This window comes from Hyperoodon ampullatus (assembly GCF_949752795.1).
Source record: "Hyperoodon ampullatus genome assembly, chromosome: 3".
NCBI lineage: Eukaryota > Metazoa > Chordata > Mammalia > Artiodactyla > Ziphiidae > Hyperoodon > Hyperoodon ampullatus.
In genome coordinates, this window is record NC_136916.1 from 63,630,297 (window position 1) to 63,658,042 (window position 27,746).

Consider the following 27,746-nt stretch of genomic DNA (forward strand, 5'->3'; position numbering starts at 1 on the left):
ATGTTCCATCTGATCACTCAGTGGTAGCTCCCTGAAGAACAATGTTGACAAGGATTCATTCATTCAATCCACAGATAATCATTTGAGTATCTACTGTGTGCCAGACACTAGTCTAGGTGATAGAGATTTAGCTGTGAGCAAAAATGACAAAATGCCCTCATGAAGCAGGAATTCTACAGCAGTGTGGCCCACAGGTAATTTTAACTTTTCTAACAGCCACATTAAATAGGAGTTAAAAGGAACAGGGGAGATGAACTTTTACAATATATTTTATATAACCCAACCTATCCAAAACATTTTCATTTCTATGTGTAATCAATATGATAATTTATTAATAAGATAAATTATTTTTTATATTACATCTTCAAAATCCAGTATGTCTTTTATACTTCCGGCACATCTCAATTCACTTGAGTTACAGTTCAAGTTCCCAGTAGCCCTTGGAGAATGCAGTTCTAGAGGAAATTGCTCATTTGAGCGCAGGAGAAATGAATGCCACGATTGATTAATGATGTCTGCTATGGACCCGGGCCGGTCCCCTGAGCTGGATAAAATTGCAGGCCATGTGTTGGCCTCTATGTTATAGGCCCAACCGCAAGCACGTGTTCATCTCTACCTAGCCCTTTTGAGCCCATTCACTTTGCCCAACCTTAGAAAACTGCCAATCTGACTTCTGGGACTTTAATCAGGTGTAGGTCCAGTAGTTCTGGCATGGGCACCATCCTACCAAATGCACCATCACATCAACAGGAGGAGGGCCTCCTGGGTGTGGTCCTGTGCTCTTTCCTCTTGTGTGGGCTGGCTTGTGGCCACTGGTGACACTGGGAATGTGGGGTTTGCTTTTGTTTTTTCCCCAAGGCCTCTTCCTCCCAAAGCTAAATAATATCAACATAGAAGTGTTTCCTGAGCCTGAATTAGCCATTTCAGGCCCACTCCACCAGCCCACACCCACAGACCTCCTGACCAGAACCCTAGCTGGGAAAGCCCATCCCAGACTCTCCACTTGCTTTTCCAGACAATGAGAAGCTAAAATTGGGCCATGGAGACAGCCGGAAATGCCTGGGGATTGGGGGAGGGGGGAGGGGGGAGGGGGCAGCGGTGAGCTTGGAGTGAGGGAGGCAAGGATAAGGCATGGGAAACACCGGATCTCAGGTCCACATCATCCTTACCATCATCATCCACCCCACCCCTGCTCAGAATCCTTCAATGACTCCCTAGAACCTACAGGATAAAGATCTAGGGCCTTGGCCCCAGGAACTGGCACTGATGGGGTAATTTAATCTTACTTCAAGAACCTCTCCCCCGCTTTCATCTTATTCATTCATCCAACAAGAATGTATCATAGGCACTGTTCTAGGTGCTAGAGATGCAGCTGTGACCAAAACTGACATGTGTCTCTCTGGCTCCAGCCTTCCTGGAGCTCACATTACTGGAACTAATCCTATAACACCCCAAGTCTTCGCACACCCCTAGGCCTTTGCAAATGCTGTTCCCTCTTCCATTCTTCGGTGACTTCTCTACCTGGGGGGGCATCTACTCATCGTCCAAGGCCCACTCCATGCTTTCCCTGACACTTCCCCCAAAATGGGTTGGTTCCCCTCCCACCTAGGACCCTCACAAGTATGGTCACCATCCAGCCCCACATCGGCCTCCCCTACAAGGATGCAAGGGCTTGAGGGCAGGGCCTGTGCCTTCCCTCACCAGGACCCCAGGACCCAATTCCGGGTGCACTCCCCCTAAAGCTCCATCTTCCCCCCAGCTCGGGACTGAGCAGGAGAGGCATGGAGGCCGGGTGGGGTCTAGGACTCCTCTGAAGAATTCAAGGTCACTCTGAAACCTCTGCCTGGGACCATCCTACTCCTGGCATTCCAGGGCAGAGGCTTGGAGGAGCAAAGGCACAGAGTGTTTCCAGCAAAGGAAGGTGGAGGACTAAGGGGAGACAGGGATAGAGAAGACCAGGGCACTCAGGACTGTGAATGCTACGAGCTGTTAAAGGGTTTCAAGCAGCAGAGAGATAAGATGGCAGTGGCCTTCCCCCAAGCAAGACAGGATGGCAGGACACTGACCGATGGAGGTAAACCTCAGCGGCCCTTAGAATTATGAAGTAGAGGGAGGCCTAAAGGAGCGCCCCATCCCCTGCCGGCTTCTCCAGGAGAGCTGAGCTTTGGTTTTTCACAGTCTCATTCTCTCTTTTGTGCTCCCCTGGGGAGGGATGCACAAGACAGGAGACAGAAGGACACGCCTGGCTCCTGGCCCCGGCCTGGCCCCCAAGAGGCGGGTGTTGGTGCCGTGATACTCTGTAGATCTCCATGCCCCCCAGGGCCCAACTTAATGGTCCTCCCACCCACCACCCCCAAGGCCCACTGTGCTGCTTACCTGTCAGGGGAAAACAAGGCAGCAGCCTTGGGCCCGGCCTGCCCCCTCCCCGCCGGCTCATTTACATGGGATTTACACGGGCTCATTTCATGCTTCGATGCACACGGCTTCCCGCCCCGCCTGCCCACCAGGCCTCTCCCAGTGCCTCCATGGAGACAAAGGAGTTACGTTCTGTCCCTCATGTCCCCTGCTGTAGGCCCAGAGGGGCACCGAGAGAATCCCCATAGGAAAGAGGGAACTTCCTGGGGTCCAGAGAGAGGGCAGGGACCTCACTGGAGGCTGCGCAGCAATCAGGGCCAGGACTTGAGCCCCACTTTCTCCACTAGCGACTCCCAGAACCCACTCCTTCTGCCCTTTCCCCCACCATCGAGGGGCCTGTGGAGGGGGCCGCTGCTGCCGCTGCTTGACCAAGTCATTGACTCTGAGCTCCTTGCAAAGACCAAATTAGTCTTAGAACCCAGTGCAGTGTGCAAGAGGGGGCCTCTCAGAAGTCCGACCAAGCCCCTTCCTCTTCCACATGAGGAGAATGAGGCTCAGGAAGGGCCAGGTCTGCCCAGGATCGCGACGGGTGATGGTGGCCCCAGGTCTCTGCCCCCAGCCCAGAGTTCACTGGGGTCCCCCAAACTCTCAGACTCCTGGCCTGAGCACCTGCTGCCACCTTGGCCACCGTGGGAATACACGGTGTGGGAGAGGAAAGAACCAAGGAGAACCTTCAGCGTGGGGCTGGCCCAGGAGAGCACAGGGCAGCCTGAATGGGAGGGAGCGATTCCACGGCTGGGGGCGATTCCAGCCCTGTGGGGTCTGCAAGCCAGCCGGAAGCTCGGCTCAGATTCAGAGAGGGGAGCTGTCCCAAGTCAGCCACATCCCTCTCCCCGGTAGTTACTGCTCGGGAAAATCTCCCAGCAAATCTCAAAAGGCCTGGATCCCTGCACAAGGGGCAGGAGAGAGGGGAACAAAGGGGAGGGGAGGGGAGAGAAGAAAGTCTGGGTTTCCCTCTGCATCTCCCCACAGGATGCCCCACCCTCCATCCCTGGTCCTGTCCTAGTTCTGTCCACTATCCCCCTGAAGAGCCTCAAGCTCCCCTCCCCACCTCCCATACCTACGTCAGGGCTCCTTTTCACACAACTTTTGGGATTCTAAATCTATTTGATTTGCTTTATCTTGGAGGGAGCTCAAGAGTTTCTAAGGCACAAATCCCATCTCAGCCCTGTCACTGCCCTGCGGGTTGAAAAGCCAAGCTCTGGGACTAGCACACAAAGCCTGCCCACTGGTCCCTCCTTGCTCTCCAGCTGTCCCCTCTGCACACACACTGACCCCTGCCCTTCCTGCTGGCCCTACCTGGAATAAGGACCTCGTCTCCACTCAGGCACCACCACCTCCCCTGCCCTCTAGCCTCCTGCCCACACACTTCCATCGCCACAGGTTTACCCCACGGGGTCTTATTTGATCAGCTTTCCCTCCCAGAATGGACCCCTTGAAGGCAGGGAGGCCCAAGGCTGTTTCTGGCATGGCCAGGTCTACCAGGGGAAATGGTCAGGGGGTGGAGGCTGGGAAGGGGGAAAGGCCCGCTCCTGAGGTGCGAGGAAAGGTGGGGTGCAGGAGCTGTCTGGGCTCCAGGGTCATTGCTTGGCAGGCAGAGCCCTGCTCAGGAGCTGTGGGTTTAGATCCCACTCCTGCCTCTCACTAACTGGGAGCCCTGCTGTGTGTTTCCTTAGCTCTAAGGCTCTAAGCAGAGGGCCAGTGAGAGTGTGTGATGCTCACAGGGGCAGCAGGTGCCCTCAACCTCACCCTCACCCCCTGACCAGAATGGCTTTAAAGGCAAGAAGCAGGCACAGGTAAATAAATAGCTTGTTTATTAGTAATATGTTACATTATTAAAGTGCATTGAGAAGAGATGCAGGGGCCGAAGCTGGAAGGCCACTAGCCCCAGGCCCTGCCCCAGGCTGGCCAGACACAGCCAGAGAAGGGCCCAGCTCTCTGCTGAAATCCATGGACAGGACTGGGGGCAGAGCCGCCCACCTGGAGAGCTTGGCCCAGGCCGTCCCTACAGGAATTCACAGTTTAGCCTAAGTTATAACATGTCCTGAGCTGAAGGTGGGAGGCTAGGAGCATGGAAGCACAGCCCCTGGAGAAGGGGGCTGAGGGGAGGGGAGGGGGGACCCCACCCCCCCGCCCCCCAACCCCCAATGCCAAAAGGGCAGAGTCCCGGAACCTCCCCCTGAGGACCTGGCTCCTCCTTCAAAATGAACACGGTGAAGCTAGCACTCAGTTTTCTCCTTCATTCTCCCCTGTCTCCCTCATCCCACCCCCTCCCATAACCACCCCACATCAGGGGCTTGGACGACGTCCCCTTCAGACTGGGCTCCCAGGGCAGAGCCAGCTCATGCCACTCTCGCCAAACCCACGCCCATCCCTGGACTCTTATCCCATTCCCGGGAGCCGCAGACTGGGAGCCCCCCGCCCGTGGCCCATCCCTTCCCCAGCCCCTCCCTCCCCACCCCAACCCAGCACGCAGTTTTGGTATTTCATACAGATGCAGTCAGAAGTAGCTATACATGAAATAAGCCTAACATAAAAATAGAGCTTTTTCCGTCCTCCCGTCCGGAAAGCAAACATCCTTCAATAAACATGCAAGGCAGCTGCCTAGTGAGACCCAGGGCTGGTGAGGGGGCCACAGAGGGCAGCCCTGGGCCTGCGGGAACACTAGCCACCCCCAGCCATGGCAGGAGGGAGGATGAGGGGGCAATTTGGGTATAGAGAGTCCAGAAGGACTCAGGCCTCAGCCCAAAGGTCCAGAGATGGGGTCCCAACTCCCCTTTTTAAACCCCACTCTCTGGGCCACAGGTTCTTAGGCCAAGAGCATCATTGCATTTAGTCAGTTTGAGGAGCAGTTTTTGAAGTATAGTCTCCAAAAGATAAAGTCTCGGGTCCGCAAGGCCCCAGCTTCATAGTCGGAGCCTTCGTTCTCTGGCCCACACCCCTCCCCTGCCCCACCGGGGCCCAGCAGCCGCCTGCGGCTGGCCATCTCCAGGCCTGGCGTCCCCCGTCGGGTTATGCAGTCCCCCTGGAAGAAGTGGTGGGCAAGGAGCTCCCGGGCCCAGCCGGTTCTGGGTGTGAGACTTTTCTAGTGCCTTGGGGCTGCAGAAGCCCGCAGCATGCCCAGCCCCAGGAGGCCCTAATGGACCAGCAGGCCAAGAGTAAGCGTGGGCAGGACACCCAGCCAGAGGGAGGCAGCCAGGGAGCGGGCGCGGCCCAGCAGGTGCGAGGTCACGGCGCCATCCTCGCGCAGTAGCTCCCAGTGCTGAGCCTCATGGAGGTAGGAGCCCTCCTGGGCCTCGCAGTAGTAGTGGCCGTACTGGAGGTCCGTGAGGTTCTCGATGAACAGGATGCAGTTGGGGCTCTGGTGGCCGGGCTCACAGCTCTGCTCCACACTGTTCTCGTGGCGCCACGAGTAGGTGGCGTGGCGGGACTCCATGGGGCAGCTCAGGTAGTAGCGAGAGTTCTGGGCCAGGGAAACCTTCTGCAGTGGGGCTTGCTCTGGGGAGGGATGGGGAGATAGCCATGAGGAGGGGCTGAGGGCTCCCAGGGCAGGCTGTGTCCTCCCCCACTGATAGGCCTCCAAGGCCAAGGCTTCTAAATGAACGCGGGGAAACCAGCGCCCAGTCTCCTCTTGACTCTCCCCTGCTGCCCTCACCCCACTCCTCTCACAACCACCCCACACCGAGGGGGCTCCCTCCACAGGACTGTCCTGCCCCATCTGTCTGGAGCCCCCAGGACCAGACCAGGCCTCCCTCAGACAGGGCAATCGGGGCACGGTGGTACCACCCTAATGGGACGGGGCCAGGGCCAGGTCAGGTACCTGGCTTTGGGTTGGGGCACCCCTTGTGTGGCTCGGCTGGATTGATGGACTGCAACACTGGCCTGGAGTCGGAAGGAAGAGAGAAGCTAAGCAGACAGGAGGCCACAGGCCTGGCCCCTTCCCTGTCCTCCTCCCCACCCAGCATCAGCAGTGGTGCCCACCCAGAGGAGGGTCTGGCCAGAAGGGCTGCCTCCTGTAGCCCATCAACCCCCCACTGCTGTGTTCGCTGTCTCCTAGCGACAAGGGATCCCGGCCAACATACTCTGACTCTGGGGAGCTGTAGATGGAGACGCAGCGGTCCTGGTTCCAGCCGCAGTAGGGGTCTCGGGCCATGAGGCAGCCATGGCAGCCCCCACTGTAGACCTCACACAGGTCCAGGGGCACCTGGCTCACCTCCCACTGGGAGTTCACATATAGTTTCCGCTGGAAAGAGAAAAGGACTGAGTCAGGTCAGGGCCCCCATCCCAACTGAGTTCTAAGCCCCTAAGCTGTGGTCCAGCGGCCTGGCAGACCCTGGGGCCCAGAGACCAGGCAAAGGACATGCAAATCACCCGCAGAGGAGTTCTGTCCTCACCTGGCCATCCCTGGGCAGCCCCATAGGGCAGGGGTTGGCGGGGGAGGCTCACCCGGTCAGCGTCCAGTGACATGGCCTGGATAGTGGCCGGACGGCGAAAGGGCTGGATCTCCAAGATGCTGAAGACAAGGTTGTGTTCCCGTTCCCCCGACTCCACCACCTTGTGGATGGTGCCCTTGTCTGTAGGTGAAAGGCAGAGGGTCAGCAGGCGGGAGCCCCACCACAGAACCAGGCAGCCTCCCTCTGGGCTGAGCTGACCAGGAAAGATGCCGGTGGGGAGGGCTGGGAAGTCATGGCTCAGGCAAGGGTCATAGGACTGGGGTGGGATGGGGAGAGGACAGCATGACTGGGGAGGGTCTTAAGAGCCCAAAGGCATCACAGGAAGTTTCCAAGGCTGGGCCAGGGAGGCTATCGCAGGAGGCCCTAGGCTCCCCAAGGCCGCAGGGGAAGCTGGAGCATGAAGAACAGAACCAGCAGTCTCACATGCCCAAGCACTGCTAAGCCTCCAGCTACATGCATTAGCATTACTTCGTTTAATCCTCCACACCCCTGGGAGGTGGGTATTATCATCCCCACTTCGAAGATAAGGAAATGAGGCTCAGAAAGGCTAAGCAACTTGCTCAAGGTCACACAGCTGGTGACTGGAACCCAGAGGGGTCAGAACTCTACCCCTCAACTTCTTCTATAAACCCCTCTGCTTCCTGGACTCTTTGGGATTTGTTGTCTTTAAAATAAACTTTTTATTCTGAAATAATTTCAGATTTACAGAAAAGTTACAAAGATAGTACAAAGAGTTCCCGTATATCCTTTGCCCAGTTTCCCCTAATGTTTCCTCTTAGATAACTGTGATCTTTGTCACAGCTGAGCAGTTGTCACTGGAACATAATATTAACTCAACTACAGACTTTACTGGGATTTCACGGGTTTTTCCACTAATGTCCTTCATCTGTTCCAGGATCCAATACAGGATTCCACATTGCATGTAGTCTTAGGGGATTTTTTAATTTTTATAAAATCTTAGATCTGAAAAGGACCTTAGGTTCAGCATAGGGGAACCTAAGGTCACACACTAGGCTGCCTGCCTCAGAGGCCAGTGCTCTCTCCATTCACACTTGTCGGGGACTAATGGGCATCCTGACCCCTGGGTCCTCCCAATCCCACCTCACGGGCTGTCCCAGTTTCTAGAATAGCCTACCTCCCTTTTGCTCCCTCCCAATTTCCCAGGGTATCACTTGCCCCAAAAAGCAGTCAGATGACCAGATGATTGCCTGCCTAGGACCTTTCCTCTATGTGTCTGTGACCCCCTCTGCAGGCTCTGGGATGTGGCCCCTTGCTCCTCTGGTCCGACAAGCTCCCAGTCCAGTCACTACCTTCATACACACAGTGCCCTTCACCTCTGCCACACAGCGTGGTGACAGCCTCCCATCACTTCTCCCAGCCGTGAGAGCCTCCCATTCTCTGCAGAGGGCTCAGAAAGTTCTATTTCATATCTAGCCCCAATCCTTCCTGCTGCAGACTCCAGAATAGTATCTCTCTGCAAAGGCCCTGCCATCTGGAAGTCCTTCCTCACATCTCACTAAATTCTTTGCACCCCACATCAAAAGTTTCCTCTCATCTGCATAATCCCAAAGACAGGGAGAGGGTCCAGTTTCCTCGCTCTGCCTGGCAGAGGCCCACAGGACACCCTGGACCAGGTCCTTCCTCCTGATTTCCACATCTTTTCCTACCATCTTCAGGAGTCAGACAGCTGGACCAAAGCTGTACCCAGCTTTGCTCAGACTTACAACATTTCTGCCTCTGAAGCCTGGCACCTTCTAGCCTACGATGCCTTTCCCTCTCCCTTGTGCCCCACCTCCTCCGGGAAGCTCTCACTGCCTGACTCTTCCACAGCCACACATATTAACTCCTGACAGCTCTTAGTCACTCAGTTCTCCCAACCAGATGTTAACTACATTATTCTTTATACCCATTTTTACAAAGCAGACCAGGGGCGAGGCGGGGGGTGGGCAGGAGGGGCTGGTCCCGGGTAGCCCCTCACCTGTGGTTAGGTAAAGCACATGGAAGGTCTTCCCGTTGCTGGCGTGCATGCGGTGGACAACCACTTTCTGGTAGTGGTACTTAGAGTGGAACAGTGGCGTCTTCAGAGGCCCCACGGGCTCCACCCTCTGCACCACCTCAGGGTGACTGTCGGCCACCTGGAAGGTCTCTGTGGGTATCGGCTGCCGGTCTGGGAGGCACTGGGCAAGGAGAACAGGTCTAGATCAATGGGGTGGCTGGGCGATGGGGTTGGGGCCTGGGCCATGGTGGGTGTCACCGCTCACCTTGCCAGGCCGTGGGTTGGGAAGGTCTGAGTGGTAGCCCTTGAGTGAGGAAGTGCGGAAGACCTTGTCAATGTCACCGAGGGAGTACACGCAGACGGCAGAGTAGTTCCTGGGGGACACACAGGCCACCTCAGTGGGAGGCCCAGGACCCAACCACCTCCACTCACCCAGGCAAGCCCAGCACCAGATGGGGTACAACTGCAGCCTTCCGACCAAGCTCCCTGGCCTTTGAGCTCCATGAGGGCAGGGACTATCCTGGGGGCCAAGGCCAGTGCCTGAGCATTACCAAATACCATTGAAGGAAGGAGGGAGGGAGGACGGGAAGAGGGAGGGAGGGAAGTTCAACCTAATTTCTTTCCGTTGCAATGTAAAACCACAACTTGTATTCTGTCACAGAATCACTGAGTTCAGAGGCCAACCCCAGGGCAGGAGAAATCCCAACACATGCATCCTTGAAATGCTGATGCCCAAGGAGGCCAGACCTCCATCCCCTTCCCAGACTGTGCATGCACACAGGAGCCCCAGAGCAGGGTCTTGGCTTCCCTACCCTGCCGCCCACCTCTCCCCACACACACCTGACACTTTTGCCTGCCTTGTTTTCAATCAATGAGAGTGATTAAGAGGTGTGAAGTATCAGGCGCAGGCAGTGCCTGAGCGGGTGTGATAGCACCCGGCACCCAGCACCCCAGAGGCCGCAGCAGCCTTTTCCCGGGGCCCAGCACCCGCTCTGAGTACACAGCTGGAGGGCACACAGGCACAGGTGCAGCCATGAGCATGCATACGGCGCATGCGCACACACCCATGTGTACAGACTCACAAACACACCAGCACACACACCTCCCTGAGCACTGTGTGTCCGCCCACCCCAGGCCCAGCAACAGCCTTGTCCCTTGAGCTGGGGTCCCTGCTCTTGCCACACCAGCCCTCCCTTGGGCAGGGCCCAAACCCTCTGATCCCCACTGGACACTTAACTAATGCCAGCCCCAGCACCAGGACAAGGGCCACTCACCAGGGGTTGGAGAAAACGCCATAGACCCTAGTGTCCCACCACTGGCCATTAGGGTCGGGGAGCAGGAAGACATCCTGCAGCCTGTTGAAGTTCTTGTTGCTGCTGGCGTCACTGCACACCAGCATGGCTTTCAGGAAGGTGTTCCACTTGGAGACCGACAGTGAACTCTCGCCACCCTGGTCCCCCTGGAAGGGTGGAGGGGAGAGGAGGCCCCTCAGCACCTGCCTGGGCTGCCCCACACACCCGGGGTACCTGCTGCCGGGAATGCCAGCACCCAGCCTTCTGAGGAGGAAGGGAGGCCCTGAAAGGGGTCGGGACCTGTGAGGGGACAAGACTGAGGTAACCCACCACTCAGGCCAGGTTCTTGGGCCAGGCTCCAGGAGGCTGGCCTGGCTGACCCAGGGCACAGGGCTCACAGTGGGGACCTGCAGGGTGCGGGTACCAGGTCCCCACAGAGCACACCGGCTCAGACACATGTCTGCCCACTCTCACACGTTCACGCTGACACACACGACACAGACCCGCACAACCCAGCACCTCCACACAGGGGAAACACACACACATCAATGCACTCTCATTCTCACGCACACGCTCATGCACACTCTCCATGAATACACACATTTGCACACTATCACATGTGGATGTGAGCCCAGCCATCTTTACCCACTCACAGTTGCAGGGATCCTCCTGTGCACGCATACTTCCTCCCACAGTCCCATACAGACTCGCTTGCACACTTGCACACAGGCAGTCACACACTCACTCGCTCCTGTTTAGACACAGACACACACTCTTGCCCACTCAGCACTTGCTCACCCTGCACAGCTGGGCCACTCGGGACACGTTGAGAGGGGCCTCGGGATTCTTGTCAGGGTTGTCCTCTCGGAAGAAGTAGTAGATCTTGTCATCGTAGGCCCGGTCTTGGTGCACAATGGTGGCCTTGATGAACTGCGGGTCTACCGGGGACAGGAATGAAAGGGTGTGAGGCGGGGAGCCTCTCAGAGGACCCACCCACACCCTGCCCACCCCCTGAGTCTGCACAAACAAACCTGGGTCAAATCACACCTGGAATAAACTTCAGAAAAACAGGTCTAACACCCCAAGGGGCCTGAGACTCTACATTCCCACCCCACACCTGTTTTGCCCTCTCTTACAAAGATGTCATTGGCCCGGGAGCAATGACTTCAGGCCTAGGGACTGGGGGGAGAGCCCTAGGGGCCCCTATGTCACTTCTGCCTAATTGGCAGAGCCCTAAAGAGGAGGGAGTGGGTGTTGCCCTCACGTGAGCTCAGCAGAGGGATACGCTATGGCACCTGGGGACCCCACACTGGGTCTGGGCTTTCCTCTGATTTGTTCCCAGAGGGTGTTGGGCCCATCCTGCCTCCACATCTTTCTCTCTGCTGTTCCCCAGCTCCCTGCCAGGCCAACCTCCTCAGCTCTATCTTCGCAGGGCTGTACCAAGCTCCCGCTTTCCCGACTGGCCTGTGGCCCTAGCGGCCCTAGGGGAGCCTCCCCATAAACATGAGGATCCCATCTGCCGCCCTGAGCATTCACACTGCCTCGTTCAGCCCAGCCCAGCCCAGCCCAGCTCAGCCCAGCCCAGTCCAGCTGGAGCCTGACTCACTTTGCATGACGGTATCACTGGTGTACAGCTCAATCTCACCCTTGATACGGCGGAACCGAGGGATCTTCCCATTGTATTCCTGCTTCCGGATAGTGGAGTACACCTCAGAGCCTGAGCACAGTGGGAAGGGCACGGGTAAGGGCACACAGGCCCTGGAGGTCAGGCACAGAGCTGACCACCCTCCCCCTGCCCAGGGCAGCAGCCCTCTGGGAACCTTCCTGTGCCAGCCACGGCCCTACCGTCAAACAGAACCAGGGAGTTCTCATCCGGGCTGAAGGGGGCATAGCCTCTCCTCTCACCAAGCAACTCTGCAGTGTCATTCACCTGGGGGAGACCAAGGGTGTCAGACTGCCATGTGATCCCACGGTCACTGTCTCCCATGGGTGCCAGCTGCCCAGCCAGGGTCCCCATCCTCCCAGGAACTCTGTACAAGGTGAGGCCAGCCTCAGAGTCCCCCCACCTCCTTCCCACCATGGGGAGCAGAAGCCCATCAGACAAGGGTGAGCTGACCAGGCACATGGGGAGGGGCCTTCTCACCAGGGTCCAGCAGCTGGGGCGCCGGGCATTGGTGCCGCAGACCAGCAGCCCCTCACCCTGCTTCTCCAGGAGCGTGATGTAGTTCTCGCAGTCCTGCTCGGGAGAAGGGGAGGGAGACAGGTTGGTTGGTGGGAGGCCCTGGCAGGCCTAGCACTGGAACCCTCGGTCTTGGGGAAGAAGGCATCAGAAGTCTGAGCACAGAAGGCAGCCTCTAAGGAGGGCCCAGAGCGGGTGCAGCTGACTCCAACCCCTCCAAGAACAGAGGAAGGGCCTCAGGGAAGGAGTGTCTCCCCCTCAGACTGGGAACCCTGGGGCAGGGCTACTTCTCTCCTCCCGGACTGGGGCTCCCAAGACAGGGCCAGGCTTCCTTCCTCAGACTCTCAGGAACCTTTCCAAGGGGCCCAGCCTCCCCTCTGCACTCCCTCTCCCCCACTCACCTGCTTGTCCCGGCAGGACCCCTTCGTGGAGCCAATGTTCACCTGGGGGGAACAGGGGGAGCGTCAGTCCACTCTGCCAGGGGCAAGATGCCCCCGTAAGTGCTTTCCATGCATCCTCAGGATAGGCTCATTTGACAGATGAGCAACTAGGGCTCTGAGAGGAGGAGTGATTTACCCAACATCACACAGGCTGCTCAGCCTGATACCCGGAGCCAAAGCCCAGAGCTCATGAGCCAGCCCAGAGATCTCAGAAGACAGGGGCCATGGGGTTTTGGAGCCCAGCTTCCTGCTAGGCCTCCGCAGTCAGCACTACCCGCCCAGCCAGGCGTGTTAGCTCCGCACTTCTCTCCACACTGCTCCAACACCCACGCCAGTTGGGACCACCCTCAGGGAGCCTCCCTCAGGGACCATTTATGGGATATAATAGGGGGTTGACCAGTTCTGGAAGAAATGCCAGTTCCCCCGGATTCCCTGAGGCTCCTCTCCAAGGCCAGGGGGGAGATAAGAAGACGGGGAAGGGGGAAGAGGAAAAGGGGGCCGGGAGAGGGGTCCAGGCTCACTGTGCGCATGGAGGCGTTCCTGCCCTTGGAGAAGTCGAAGACATAGACCTTGCTGCGTCCACCCACCCACACGGAGGAGCTGCCCGGCTCGTGGAAAAGCACTGTGTGCGGCTCGGCCAGGCCAAAGTCCACATGGTCCTGCCCTGCATGGCCTATGGAAGAAACAATTGGCAGAAACGTTGAGGCTGGACCCTGGGCTGGAAGATCCTGACCCGCCCCCCATGCATACCGGCATCCCCCGAGCAACTAGTGCTTGGATCTGGCTAGGGCGGCGCCTGAACTCAAGAGCCGTGAGTGGGAGAAGACAGGGGTCCTCTGGCGGGGTCCAGCAACCAGATGTCCTCACCCCAAAGCCATGACCTCTTACCCTACAATATGTGTGACCTCAGAGTGGGGACAGAATTTAGGGACCCCTGGGGAGAACAGACCCCCCCCCCCACACACACACACTCTGCTGTTCCTAAGGGGCTGGGCTTGGGCAGGAGGGACCAGGGCTCCCAACTCTGCTCTGAGGCTCTCTGCTCTCTAGGACACAGCAAGCAGCCACTTCCACCCCCTGCGGGTAGCGAGGCCTCTAAGAACCCCACGTACAGTTCAGGTTCCCAGGAATCACTTTGCTCAGAACCCTATCCCCTCCTTCAGGAAGCCCTCTCTGACCCTTCCCAGCCCACTCTATCCCCTTAGTGAGCAGGTCAGTATAGATCAGAGCTGGAAAGGAATCTTAATGTCCACTCTCTCCCATTTTACAGATGGAAAAACAAAGGTCCAGAGAGGGGCACCCCAAGCTCACATGGTCAGTAGCAGGCCAGGAGTCAGAGCTCCTGCCCCCAAGCTGGACTCTGCACCCTGGCCTGCCCTGGCCTGGTTTCACAGAGATCCCAGCTCACCCCAGGGGGAAAGATCAGCCCTCCCTCCCCAGCAACTCTGGGACAGGGGGCCCTTCATAGAGCACAGCCTGGGCCTTTAAGTAGAAGGGCTGACCGGGACAATTTTGCCCAAAAAAGAAACTGTCTGTAGCCACTGTCTCCGAGGAGAAGATGTCTCATCTCCGGTGACATTGCTGAGGTTGTCCTGGTTGCAGGGCTAAATTACAGGAATGGGATAGCCTGTGGCTGTGCCCCCAGCAATCAGCCATCTTCCCACCTCGGACCAGCCTGGGTCCTCAGCCTGACCACTGTTTACTCAGCTGCAGCAAACTCAGGGGCAGCCAACTTAGCAGTGACATCCCAGCAGGACACCCTCCAAGCCCAGAGAGAACAGAACTGCCATGTTCTTGAGTTTGCCCCCAATTCCCCTTGGTGCCACTTGAGCCATTCCTACTGATGCTGCATTCAGCAGGGACGAAGAGCACTACCTACCATGCGACCCCCACCTTCATTCCCTTTCCTTCAGATACATCCCCGCATGGCCAAGTCATCCCTGGAAGTGGGCTATTCTTACTCTCCACCTCAGCTGTGGCCCAGCTCACTGTACAGAGGCAGAAGCTGAGGGCCTTCAGGGATACTCTAGCCCAAGGTCACACTAGGAGGCAGGAGAGATTGGCTCACCAGACTGAGTAATGGTTCTCAGGTGTGTTCAGGGAGATGCCAGCACCACAGGCCACAGAGAATTGCTGAGCTCACTGCCCTCGGGTTCACCTGGGTCTCCTCCGGTGCTCCGCAAATAGCCTGACAGCTTAGGATGTCAGGCCTCCCAGGATCCCAAGGCTGCACAAGGTGGGAGCTGAGAGCCCACTTCCTGCTGGGTGGTAGGGGTGTGGTGCTGGCCAAGGCTCCGGCAGGGCTGACAGGTCTCAGGCCCCAGGTTTCCCCTCCCCACCAGCTGGGATAAAATTAGAGTGCTGGGGACAGACACAAGGCCTTCCTGACTCAGCTCCATGGCTCCAGCTCCCCTTTCACCCGCAGCCTGAGCAGCGGCCACTGTCCCCACAGCCTGGCCCGGAATCTAGACAGTCTGTAGCCCCAGCTCCCCACCTACTCTCCCAGACAGCCAGGCGGCTGGGAAAAGCTATATGTCTGTGTCTGAAGATGTTGGGCTGGGGCCTGAGATCTGAAGCCCTCCAGAGGCCACAGGGGAGGAGCCCCACGGCCCAGGTCATGCTGGCCACCTCCAAACAGTCACCTCGGCTCACATCAAGGCCACACCCTAGGCCTCAGAAGAGGGGCCTGCACAGCCAATGCACAGCTCTAGTGGTGGAGACAGGGGTACGTGAAGGGGCCCTGAGGGAGCCCTTGTCTGGGGTCACAGGGCCGTCAAAGTGAGGAGGAGATGCAGTCCTGCCCTGGGAATTCTAGTCTGATGGGAGAGACTCAGCCTGGCCCCGGAGAGCAAGGCCTGAGGGGGAGGCCCGGCCCTATCCTGGAATCCAGTTGGAGGGGTGAAACAGCCATACCAAAGCAAGCCTCCATACCACTCAAGCAAAACTGTGTTGGTACAGACCCCAGAGCTGCTCACAAAGTATTGCTGAGAACACAAAGGGAGGGTGAGGGCTGCCTGCTGCTGGGTGCAGCATTGGGGGGCTGCTCAGCCAGGACAGTCCTGCGCAGATCTGCAAGTTTGAGCCCTGTTCCCCTCAAATCCTGGCTGTGGCTGCCAGGGTCAGGATTTGGAAAGAGGAAGGGACTGCTCACCTCATTTTGCAGAAGAACAAACAGGAGCCCAGGAGCATTGCCTCCCTCAACCCCGAAGAACCCGCCCCTCCCGGCTCTGTGCCTGGTGATGTGCATGGGGGAGATGGCACCAGCTCGGCCCCAGGACGAGGCCTTGGCCCGTTCTCTACCCCAGCCCCAGCCCGGCTCCCGTACTGCCCGAGGCCCTCAAAGGGCCTGATTGTGCCGGGGAAGTGTCTGAGCGGCAGCAGCTCAATGAATACATGAAAGGAAGCTTTGTTCAGGTCACAGGAGCCGGGGGCTGGGGGCTCAGGGGCAGGAGGGCTGCCTGGAAGTGAAGGCAGAACCAAGCCTTCACAGCCAGGATCTGTGGCCCCTTGGCATCAAGAGGGGAGGTGGTGGCATTCAAGGCTCCACCCACGCAGAGGCTGAGCAAGGCCGGGGGCTGCTCCTAAAGAGGCCCAGCCAAGGGAGCAAGTGCCGCATCCCTAAATGCGTCTTTTTGCTTCCTTAGGAATCCAAAAGGATGGGGAAGGCGGATCAAAGCTAGATGGGTCAGAAACAGGCAGGAAGAGAATTCCGGGCAGTGGGAACAGCCTGAGCAACGGTGGGGAAGCTGGGGAAGCTGACGGTACGGTGGGTACAGAGACCTAATGAGAGAAGAATCAGGAAGGCGGGCTGAAGCCCCGAGTGTGATGGGGGAAGGGAGCTGCAGCGGCCCGAGGATACACCAACCCACTGCCTGTCAGTCTGCGGAGCTGCCCTCTCCTATCTATGAGCAGGGCCAGGATCCAGAAAGCCTCCTCTCCTCCAGCATCACCCCCCAGGTCCCCCTGCCTGACCAGCCCCCTCTGCTTCCCATCCTCGATGTCTAAAAGGAGCACCGTCTGGCACCGTGTCTCCCCCCTCACTCCCCGGCCCGACGCATTAGTGGCTGACTAAGTGGGAGCTAAAAGCTCCCAGAATAACCAGGGGTTCAGGCAGGGGAGGGGGCTAGGGACACATGGGGTGGGCATGGCCCCAGGGGCAGGCCAGGCACAAGCCTCCACCCCACCCCCGTATGATTCTGAGCCAATCCTGGCTCCTTCTGGACCAAGAAAGGGCACAATCAGGCTGCCACGTACCCAGCTAGACTCCATGGCCCCCGAAGCCCCCACCTTCCTCACAGTGGCAGGACCAACAAGGCCCAGCCCCAGCCCCGCCAGAAATGAGGGTCAAGAAGATGGCTGGGTGTGAGGGGCTGTCCTCCCCTATCACAGGCCCCCAGCCAGGCCATCCATGGGGCTCTGATCATGTTGGAACGAATCAGACCTTCCTCTCGTGCCCCCCACCCTCCCAGCACAATCCCAGCAACCGACTGGCTGGGACAAGTGTGAACTTCTGTGGAGTGGGTTTCCTAAAGCAGGCCTGCCTGGTGGAGCATCATTCCTCCTCATTCACCCTGGGTGCTGTCCCCATCTGGTCCCCGCCAACCCCATATCCTCATTACTTGTGAAAGAGGGCTGCTCAGGGGGAGGGTGGAGTGGTGGCTAGGATGGGGGCCAGTGTCGTTATCTGTGAAGGGACGAGCCCCGCAGTCTGGTCTGAGCCGGGACAGCCTTCCAAGCTGACCCAGTGACCTGACGGGCCTTGAATCCTAACCTCAAGGAACCCTTTGAGAGCAGGCAGTGAGGCGGGCTCTGAGAAGGGCAGGAATGCCGTGCCCAGCAGGGAGTGCCTGAGTCAGGCAGCCAGGGAGGCCCGGGCGTGGGGCAGGAGCCAGGCCAGCCTCGGACAGGAGGCCCAACCACGTCAGGCAGGCGTCTCCTCCAACAGTCGTGCCCCACCTGAATCACCAGTCCCCCCTCACACCCTCGCCAGAGGAAGAAGAGGGAAGGCCCGTGCAGGGCCCCAGGAATTAGCCTGCAGCCTCGCCACCCTCTGGAACCCCACAGGTCAAGGTGGAAGGGAAGGGAATAGTCACTAAGTTGAGGGAGGCACGGAGGCCAGAGAGACCGTGCCACTGGCCCAAGGCACAGAACAAGGGAGACAGGGGAGTTCCCTGGTAGCCTGGTGGTTAGGATTCCAGGCTTTCACTGCCGTGGCCTGGGTTTAATCCCTGGTCGGGGAACTGAGATCCTGCAAGCCACACGGTGCAGCCAAAAAAAAAAGAACAAGGGAGACAGAAGCAGAGCAAGGCAGCAGCTCAGGGTTTCTGGTGCCCATCACCAGGCTCCAGACCAGGACCACAGCCGGGACTTCCTTGAGAGCCTCTTGATCTTCAAAAAGCTGTACATCACCTTCTCTCTACTTCCCTGTGTCATCTCCTGCTCTCCACCCTACGCTCTCTTGCAGGTCAGGGGATAAGTCACTGACCTGATAACTGAAGGGAATCAACCACCCACCAATCTTCCAGGTAGGGCTCTGATCTCCAGGGGCCTTTAGCAATCAAAGCCTTAAACTCAAAGGAATGAGTAACTGTGGAACTCTGCGTGTGTCAGATCGGTGGACGGAAACCTTTCACTGGAGGGGGAGTGGGGGCAAAGGAACAAATGTTTCATCTATGTTGCCTCTCGCAGTATGGCCAGGCATGAGGGCACGAGCAGCCGCTCCTCATATCCAGAAGCCCAGTTACCGGGGTGGCACGGGCCCGTGCTAAGGAAAGGCTGTGCTTGCTGTTGGGGTGCTGGCCACACTCAGCAGGGCAAGGCTCCAGACACAGCTGCCTGACGGGCAGAGCCGGTGTGCTGGGGCAGGTGGTGGGTCCTTGAGGCGGTACTTAGCTCATGGGGGTGTGGGAGGTGTGTCTCTCTTTATCAGCCATGGGAACAGTGAGCTGTGTGCTGGGCTGAGGGGGAGCGTCTTCCCGTCCACCAAGGTCAGCCGTGGGTGGGAGAGGAGCGTATCTCAGGTGTGGGCTCAGCCCTGGTTCTAAAAAGCTTTGTGCTCCCTCTCTCAGCCAAGTGGCTGGTTGGCTGTGACTGTGACCAAGAGCTGGGCCTTCCTGAGTTTAGCTTCCTCCTCCCCTGTGGACTGGAGGGGCTAAGGTCTAGGTTTTATGACCCACCATGACTCTTGGAACAAAACAATTAGGGTTAGGTTCGGGGGCGTTTGGGGAAAGCATGGGGTTGTGAGTACTGGATAAGTCAGAGATGGCTTCCTAGAGATGGAGGCAGCAGAAGAAACCATATCCTCATCTGCTTCCACCAACTAGCTCACCAAATCCCCCAACCACCCTGTAAAGAAGGCAGGACAGCATCTGCATGCCCATTTTATAGACAGGAAAACTAAGGGCCTTCCACACCAGCAAGGGCTGTGTGCTCTCTGCACTGTGCCACTGTACTCAAAAGACCAGAAGGCTTGGCTGGTGGGGAGACCAGCTGGGGCAAAGGCTTGTGGATAAGAAGCAGTGTGGAGAGAAAGCTGAGTGTGTCCTGGGGGCGGGGCCGAGCCGAAACAGATTCTGGGGGCTCAGGGAGGGAAGGCTGGCACAGAGGCCCAGCCAGAGTGGGGAGGAGGCTCCAAGCCCAGGGAAGGCAGGAAGCCACGTCCAGATTCTGCCCATTCTTCAGCTCAGCAGGTTCCAAAAGCCCTAGAGTGAGGCTGAAGTCACCTGGTGGATCCTTCAAAGGAAAGGATGGGCAGAGGTGCAGGGCCTGCCCTTGGGCCCAGAGCCTGCCCTTGGGCCCAGAGCCAGGGCAGGGGTCAGGGAGAGGGCAGAGGAGGGCTAAACCACCCCAAGTAGAAGAACGCAGGCAGGACAGGAAGACTGCTGAGAAACAGAAGGTTCCTTAGCTCAGCCTTAGCCTGGGCCGGTGGGGAAGGAGGGAGGGGTCAGAGAGCAAGGGCAGTCAGCCAACATAGGCCGTTAGGGAGAGCTAGCAGGGGCCGGGCTGCCAGGGCTGCATTTCATCAGAAATCAGAGATGCCAAAGGAGGAGGATGATACTGACAACGATGATATCCCCACCTCCACCCCGACCTAACCGTTCCATAGCGTTTACTATGTGCCGGGCACTTCTCTGAGTGTCAGGTGTATTAACTCATTCAATCATCACTGAACTCTTATAAGGTGGCTTCTCTTATTATGCCCATTTTACAGATGAGGGCAGCCAGACACAGAGAAGTTGAGTAACTTGCCCAAGATCACACAGCTAAGTGGTGGTGTGGAGGTTGACACTCAGGCAGACTGACTCTGGAATCTGTGTTTATAACACTGTGTTCCATAGATGAGCCCTTGGAAGCTTCTAGGCCAGCCTCTCCCATACAAATGAGGAGACTGAGGTCCAGAGAGGGTGGAGCCTGGTCAGAGGCTGCTTGGCCAATGAATGCCTGACCTTCATCCACGATGCCCTAAAGACAGTGTGTGTAAGTAAGCGTGGGTGTGCAGGCCTGAGGCGGGGAGGGGACTAGGGATCTGGGGGTGTAGTGCGGCACTGAGTGCTGACCAGCGTACAAGTATCCCATGGTCTCTGCCCAGAATAGAAGTGCTGTGCAGTCTGGGACAGGCTATAGAGAAGGGAGGATGTGCTGAGACCCTTCCTTACTATCTGACCAACCAGGTTCCCACCCAACCTGCACAGGCAAAAAACACTCGCTTCTACCCGCCCTGGCTCCTCAGCTCAAGAACCCACCATGGGGGCTTCCCTGGTGGCACAGTGGCTGGGAGTCCGCCTGCCAATGCAGGGGACGCAGGTTCGTGCCCCGGTCTGGGAAGATCCCACATGCCGCGGAGCGGCTGGGCCTGTGAGCCATGGCCGCTGAGCCTGCGCGTCCGGAGCCTGTGCTCCGCAGCGGGAGGGGCCGCGGCAGTGAGAGGCCCGCGTACTGCAAAAAAACGAACAAACAAACAAAAAGAACCCACCATGGGTCCTAATTGCCTGTCCCAGCAGGGCCTGACTCCTCTACCTGGCAGTCAAGGCCCACCCGTCTCTGCTCATCTCTGCCATGGCTGAGTCCCGCTTCTACCCTTTTGCTTGTGCTTTCCCTTCCTCTGACTGCCCTTTCCCCTTCTCTCTAGGCACGTGCTCTTACCTGTCCTTGAAGATCTAGCCTCAATCCCCCTGGCTTCACAAAGTGTTCCAGACTGCTCCAGCCCTCACAGCTCAGTCCTCCCTCTGACCTTGTGCTATACACCATCTGGCACACACTATCTTCTCTCAGATCACACTGTTTGGGTGGAATTTCACCTGGATTGTGGGATCCTGAAGATAAAGGCCTGCCCTCCTCCTACTCCATGGTCCCGGGGCCAAGCCCCGGCCAGGACTGGGCAAGAGGGGGCAGCTCAGAGCGCAAGGAGAAGCAGGACTGGGGTAAGGCCAAACCCCAGTGTCAGACACGGAGACACCTTAGAACAGGTTCCTGGGCCACTGTTAGGGTGCCGGGCTTACCACAGTGACCTTCCTCCCTCACTAGGCTGGCCCAGAGCCCTGGGCCCAGGAGACAAAGAACACGAGCAGCAATCTGTGCCCCGTTCTGCCCCACCTCACGTCCCTGCCTCTCTCTCTAGCCTGGCTCTTCCCCCTCCCCAGGAAGTCTTCCCCGTTGGCACCACCCCACACTGACCCTTCATGCTCTCACTTCCTGTCACAGTCCTTGGTTGCGCCAAGTTCCTGACCTCCCCACGTGCCCTCTCTCGTCACAGGCGGCAGGCCCACCTCTCCAGGCACCAGCATGCCCCCCAAGGGCAAACCCAGGGCTTCTCCTCTTCCCTCCCCCAGAGGAGTGGAACACAGACCTAGGCACGGGGCAGCGACTGGCTGCCCTCCATCGTGAGGGCTGCCCCCAGGGGTGTGCTGGCTCAGAGCCCCAGCCCCTGACTGGAAGAAGGGGGTGCAGGAGGCACGACAGCATCAGCCTAATCCCAGGCTGCTGTGACGGTTAAACCCAGATTAGCCCAGGCCATGACACAGATCAACCTGCCCCCGAGACCTGAGGCCCAGCTGCCCTGAGGAAAAGACCAGAAGAGTGCATGGAGCTGGCCCAAATCTAAGGTCCTAAAGGGAGAATGGTCATGGCTGCTGAGGCTCCTGGGAGCAGACAGCACTGGGGCAGGGAGAGTCTGGGCTCAGCTGAACTGGCTGAGGAGGAAATGGGCTCAGGGAGCCATAAGCCTGGGGACAGAGCATGAAGACAGACAGACAAGTGGAGGGAGGCCAAAAGCTAAGGCCAGGGCAGGCTCGGGCAGAAGACGTAGCCTGGTCCCAGTTCTGCCTGTCTCACTGGGTGATGCTGGGCCAGTCCCTGTCATCTCAGAGCTCAGTTTCCCCATCTGTAGAATGTTGGCCCAGCTGATCTCTGACATTTGTTTTCTGACATCAGGCTGTGTGAGTTAAGAGTCATCCAACAAGGTTCCTTGGAGGAAGTGAGATAGAACTGGCAGAAAGGAGGAGGAGGGTGAGTTGGGTACATGGAGGGATGACCGGCAGGGCAACGACCTGCAGGGCAATGGCCTTGAGGCAGGAAAGGATGGGGAGCTGGGGAATGGTGAGGGAAGAACTGTAGGAGATCAGGTGGGCTGTGTGCTCCAGCTGGAACGCTCAGCACAGTGACCCAGAGGGATGCAAGGGCCTCGAGGAGGCCAGGGCACAGTCCTGAAGACACAGCAGGGCCCACGCCAAGGTGGGGGTGGGGGTGGAACAAGAGGTTTGGAGGCTGACTAGACCATAGGGGGAAAGAAAGAGATGGATCAAACGGTCCCTCACTGCCTGGGCTGGCTAGGGAAGGGAGAAGTCCATGTTCTCTGATGGGGGTGCCAAACAAGGGGCCACAGTCCCTGCTCTAGGAGGACCCCTTCCTCCCCGCTACCTCCTCCCCCCCGCCCCCACAAGAGAGGAAGCTTCCAGGGCAGCCAGGCCTTGCCAAAAAAGGAAACCAAGAAAAGGGGAAGCTTTCTGGCCCCAGAGCTGTCAACCAGAGCAGGGGAAGTGTTAGTCAGTCTCTGGTGACATAGCTAGACAGCCCTGCAGTGGCTGAAATGGGACTGGGGGTGGAGGGTAGGATATCAGGTGAGGGCTTAGCTGTCAACTCCAGGGCCACCCACTCCTACCACTGCCCCCTGTAGGCTTCTGCGCCCCACCCCCTAGGCTGAGCCTCAGCTTCCCACCTGCACATTAGGGGCCCTGGCTTGGCCCTCCTCCAAGAAGAGTGTCCAGCTCTCCCTGCTTCTCCCAAGTGCCCAGCCTGGGTAGTGATCCACCCCTGCTGAGGTGAAGGTTCCTGGAAGGGGAAGCTAGGCAGAGGAAGGTCATCTGCCCCTCCCACACCAGCAGGGCCCGGCTGATGCTGGGGGGAGTTCCTCACCCCATGGAGAGTCTCTGCTGAGGACTGGGCCTCCTCACCTGGAGAACTCCTGTGGTCAGGAGTCAGGCGGAAAGCCCTGGTGTCCCTGGACCCAGCCCCAGATTTCCATCAGGGAGCTGTGACACTGGGGAAGTCTTCCCTGCCTGCCATGGTCCTTCCTTCCTACTGCTGGGCTGGCTGTGGAAGGTCAGGTGGCATAGCTCAGATATCCCTTCCTGCATGAAACCCTCCTGGAGCCCCCAGGCCCAGGCTGACTCAATGTCTCCCTCTTGGGGACCCCCACACAGCTCCTTTCTTCTCCTTGGTCCTAGTTGCAAGTTCTGGGGTCGGAAATCCTGTCACACCAGGTTACCTCCTCCTGTCCCTCCCCTCCCCAAGCTGGCTCCTATTCCTCTTGCCATCCTGACTTATCACCTCTTCCAGGAAGCCTTCTCTGACTGTGCAGACTGGGTTAGGTACCTCCTCGACCCCCACAGCTGCCTCCGTTACAGGCCCTGACACATGTCATTGTAACTGTAGGTTGACCTGCTTGTCTGTCTCCCCATCTACATGGAGAAGACTATGGACACATCTAGTTTCTCATCCCTGGTTCCCCAAGCCCAGGACCAGCACAAGGTTGGCCCCTGAAAATGATAAATGTCAAAAATGCTGAATTACTATGCCCACCCTTGAGGTCACAATCCAAATGAGCCATTTCCTCCAGCTGATCATCAGCCTTCGCTTATGAGAGAAAAAGAAAAGAAAGAACACGAAGCTAAAGGATTTCCCCGACTTCCCAGGTTTCAATTTCTCCTCACTGCTAGGGTTTGAACAGACCACTGCAGCCTCCACCTACCCCAGAGAGGCAAGGGATTAGTGCTCTGATAAGTATAAGCTCCTCCCTATACCTGCTTTGGAAATTTGAGGAAACTGAGGCTCAGGAAAAGGCAAGCACTTGCCCAGAGTTGCACAGAAAATCAGCAGAGCTGGGTCCAAAACCAGGCTTCCAACTTCCCATCTCTTTCCTCCACACCGTGGTCATCCTGGGCCTGTGCCAGCATCTACCTCACCCCAGCCTGCTCTTAGAATCTTCACTATTCAGGACAGAGGGGCCACAGAGCCTGGCAGGAAACTCCTGGTGACATCACCAAGCATCTCTCCTATCTCTCCCAGCTTAGAAAACCCCCCTCCTCCTGGGAATTGCTCCCCCACCCCGCCACCCTGTTCTGCAGAGGGAGTTCACCTTGAAGGTGATGAATACATGTAAGTTCCCAAGGGGGCAAGGATTTCCACTGGAAATGGTGATGCCTGGAGAGCCCCAGCTGTGACCTCATCCCCTAGAGGAGGTGACAACAACCCCCTGCCCTGCGGAGTGGCCCCATAATGGCTCCCCCAGCAGCCACCAAGTCAACAATAACATCCTGTTGTTTAACTGGACAAGGTGAGGCCAGAACCAGCTGGATAAGTGGAGACTGGGCTCTGTTTCTTGCTGTGGACAAGCTGGCTCACCTCTGACCTTGAAGGTCAGGGCCTTCCTGGGCTTCTCCATCTCCTCCAACCAGGGATGGAATGGGAGAGGGGTATACAGCTTACACAAGCATGCCAACCTCCTGCCCTTACCTGCAAACCACCCCCCTCCAGTCTTTGCTGCAGGGAGGTCAGGCCCACAAAGACACATCCTTGACTGACCCATGTGTCAGTGACAGCCCTTGGGGGATAACCCTCCAGAGCCCTGGCAAGCTCTGAGGGTCAGAAACAGGTACAGAGCTCAAGGGTACCTGTCAGGTCAGTACTAGCACATCCCTCTCTCTGTCCAGAGCTGTTCTGGGCCAGGCCTTCATCAGGCTAGAGAGGCATCAACCGCCCTGAGAAGGGCAGGCTGGGACCCTCCCAGAACTCCCTTATCTAATCTTTCCCTAGAACTTATAGGTCCAAGCAGCAGAAAATAAATGATGGAGAAGATCCCTCCTTACCCATTCCAGTCCCCACACCTGTCCTGTCTTAACTAAAAGCCCTGTCTAGGCCTCATGGAGAAGCAGCTCCAGAACCACCATTATCCTTGATCTAGTCATTCCTGGAGGCCACCATCCGCATCCCCTCAACCCACTGGTATACAGGGACCTAGGCCTACAGCAAGGGTCCTCCTCTCACCGTACTCCTTCGTTTGCCCCGCCCAAGCCCATTCCCGTCCGACTGCCATGTGTCACTCCACAGGAACTAGGAGGCAGCTGTCAGCTAGGCATACCATTACCAGCTGGTGGTCCTGGGGGACAGGTGGGTGGCAGGGTCTGTCTGGCCAGTGGGGTGCCTGGCACTGGTGAAGAAGACCACAGACGGCTCTTGGACAAGATAGGTGAGGGGCTGGCAGACCCCAGTGGGGGTCAATAGTGCATTACCAAGCAGAAGGCATGGCCAGTGTGGCTACAATAGTGAACTGTGTGCAGGGGAGAGAGCACTTTGGAAAGTGGGTAAGAGGACAGAAAGCAGTTTTAAATAGCCTCAGGGTGGGAACTAAGTGCCCGAGATGGGGAGGCAGCATTAGGTGCTAAGAGGTGGGTGTCCATTAAGTATGTGTGTGGAAGGGTATCTTGGGAAGATGGAGGATGTGGACAAGCAGAGCCAAATGCAAAGGTTTGGCGCAGAGGGAGATTCCAGAACACTCAGATGTGGCCATTCATCCGCTTCAGAGTGTACAAATGCCGTGCTGTCCAAGACAGCTAAGGGGACTGAGGCAAGGCAAAGATGCTGGGAAGGCAGAGGAAGCTCAGACTGGAGCTAATATGACTGAGGGGTGTGTAGGTGTCCACCAGGAGTAGATAGATGGCCAGAGGTCCAGATGCCCTGCTCCACTTCCACCAGGAATACCTCTCTGGCTGGGTAGCAGAGCTGGCCCCCAGAGTACCCTCTTCATGGCCAAAAAATTGCCTAAATCTTTCTCCACTTCCTAACCCAGAACAAGCACTGGTCCTGTGCCAGATCAGAGCCCCCTGACTGCACTGTGAGCTCACACAATTCAGAGTGACCTTGGGCAAGTCACATCCCCTCCACTGCAGCTGCAGTTCGGGCCACTCGCTTTTTGAGCAGTTTTTTTTTTTTTTTTTTTTCTTCTCTCTCTGCTAAGAATACCTGCCCCAGATAATGCTCAGGCTCTGGCAATCCCTGCAAACCGCCTCAGGCATCAAAGGGCTCCCGGAGGGGCCAGATCCCCCCACCCCCCACTGCAAGGCCACCACCACCACAGGGGGGCCCAGCGCCGCCAAATTTGGGGACAGAGCACAGTCAGCCTGGAGGTGGGGAAGCATACGTGTGCATTGCAGGGGAGGGGAGCTCATCCCCTCGCGGCAGAAAAACCTCAAAACCCACCCAGCCGGCTTTCTGACCCATCGTACAGTGTGGTCTAAACTGAGGCGCCCCTGGGGGAGACTCCGGTCCCCCAAGTTCACATAACCACCAGGGCCTAAAAGCTGCAGCCCTTCCCCAGATCCTCTGCCTGGGGGTCCCAATGGCCGCGCCCCACCCAACGGGCACTGCCCCCCACGCTGGCCCGATTCCTGGTGACAACTGCCACGTGCGGACAAGGAGGGAGCGGCCGGTCCCGGCACTGCAGAGGCAGCGCCCCGGTGCCTGAAGCCTCCGCACCGCACCACGTCCCGGCTCACCACTGGGTGCCCACCCCCTTTACCCGGCCTGCGCTCGGGGCCGGGGCGGGGGCGGGGGGCAGGCAGCGGGGTCTTTGTTCCCGCAGCCGGAGCGCGGCGGCGGCGGCGGCAAAGGGTCCGCGCCCCCCTTGCCGCCCCAGCCTGCGCCCCGCGCGACAGCGGAGCCCGCAGCTCAGGAAGAGAGGAGCTGGGTGGGGGTCCCGGCGGGAGAAAGGATCCCGCACAGAGGCCCCACCGCTGGAGGACCAGGAGCGCCTCGGGGCCGAGAGAGGGGCCCTCTCCCTCCCCCCTGCGCCCGGGCGCTGCGGCTCCCAGCTGCGGGCGGACTTGGAGTGACTTAGCCGGGTCTCCAGCCCCCGCGGCTCTCTCGCCGCAGCGTTACTGCCCTCTCCAGTGTAGCAGCGCGCACATTCACACACTCACCCAGACCCACACGCTATCGGCGGGGACAGCCCAAGACCCGCAGAGCCGCGCGCACGCACTCCCTCCGGTGCCGCACACTCCGCACCCGCGCCGCGCGGCATCTGATCCCGCGCCCCGCCGCTCGCGCGGCGCCACCTACCTTTCCAGACAGCGGAGATGCGGGGTCCGTTCCTCGGGTGGCCTTGGGAGGCGGCGGCCGTCCAGAGCAGCAGCAGCAGCCGCAGCGGGAGCCCGGACCGAGCCAGCGGACTGGGAACGCGGGCGCGCGGGGCGCCGAGGGAGGCGCATCCGGGCGGAGGCGGTGTCATCCCGAGGCCCGGGAGCGACAGCGGAGAGCAGCAGAGACTGAGCCAGCGCCCGACAGCAGGCAGAATCAAGCGCGAGGAGGCGGAGTCAAACGCCTGACCCCACCCCTCCCCTCCCCCGCCCCTCCCCCGCCCCTCGCAGCCTTTCTCGTCTCCCGGCTGGCCAAGGGGGGCGCAGTGACCGCCGCCCGGGG

General features: G+C 58.4%; 1 protein-coding gene across 3 annotated transcripts; it reads right to left on the reverse strand.

Moving 5' to 3' along the window:
* Window positions 1-5,551: 5,551 nt before the first annotated feature.
* Window positions 5,552-27,555, reverse strand: SEMA7A (semaphorin 7A (JohnMiltonHagen blood group); the record flags this gene model as incomplete). Of its 3 annotated transcripts, none has more annotated exons than XM_079699931.1 (14): window positions 5,552-5,913; window positions 6,236-6,297; window positions 6,504-6,658; window positions 6,862-6,989; window positions 8,848-9,046; window positions 9,131-9,239; window positions 10,140-10,324; window positions 10,956-11,095; window positions 11,764-11,874; window positions 12,003-12,087; window positions 12,301-12,393; window positions 12,738-12,779; window positions 13,298-13,440; window positions 27,387-27,555. In XM_079699931.1, the coding sequence occupies 14 exons, from the start codon at window positions 27,553-27,555 to the stop codon at window positions 5,552-5,554; spliced, it is 1,983 nt and encodes a 660-aa protein (XP_079556057.1). The 3 variants fall into 3 exon arrangements, with proteins under 3 accessions (XP_079556057.1, XP_079556056.1, XP_079556058.1); XM_079699930.1 differs by having other exon boundaries at window positions 13,298-13,449; XM_079699932.1 differs by lacking the exon at window positions 12,738-12,779 and having other exon boundaries at window positions 13,298-13,449.
* Between the last annotated feature and the right edge of the window lie 191 nt (window positions 27,556-27,746).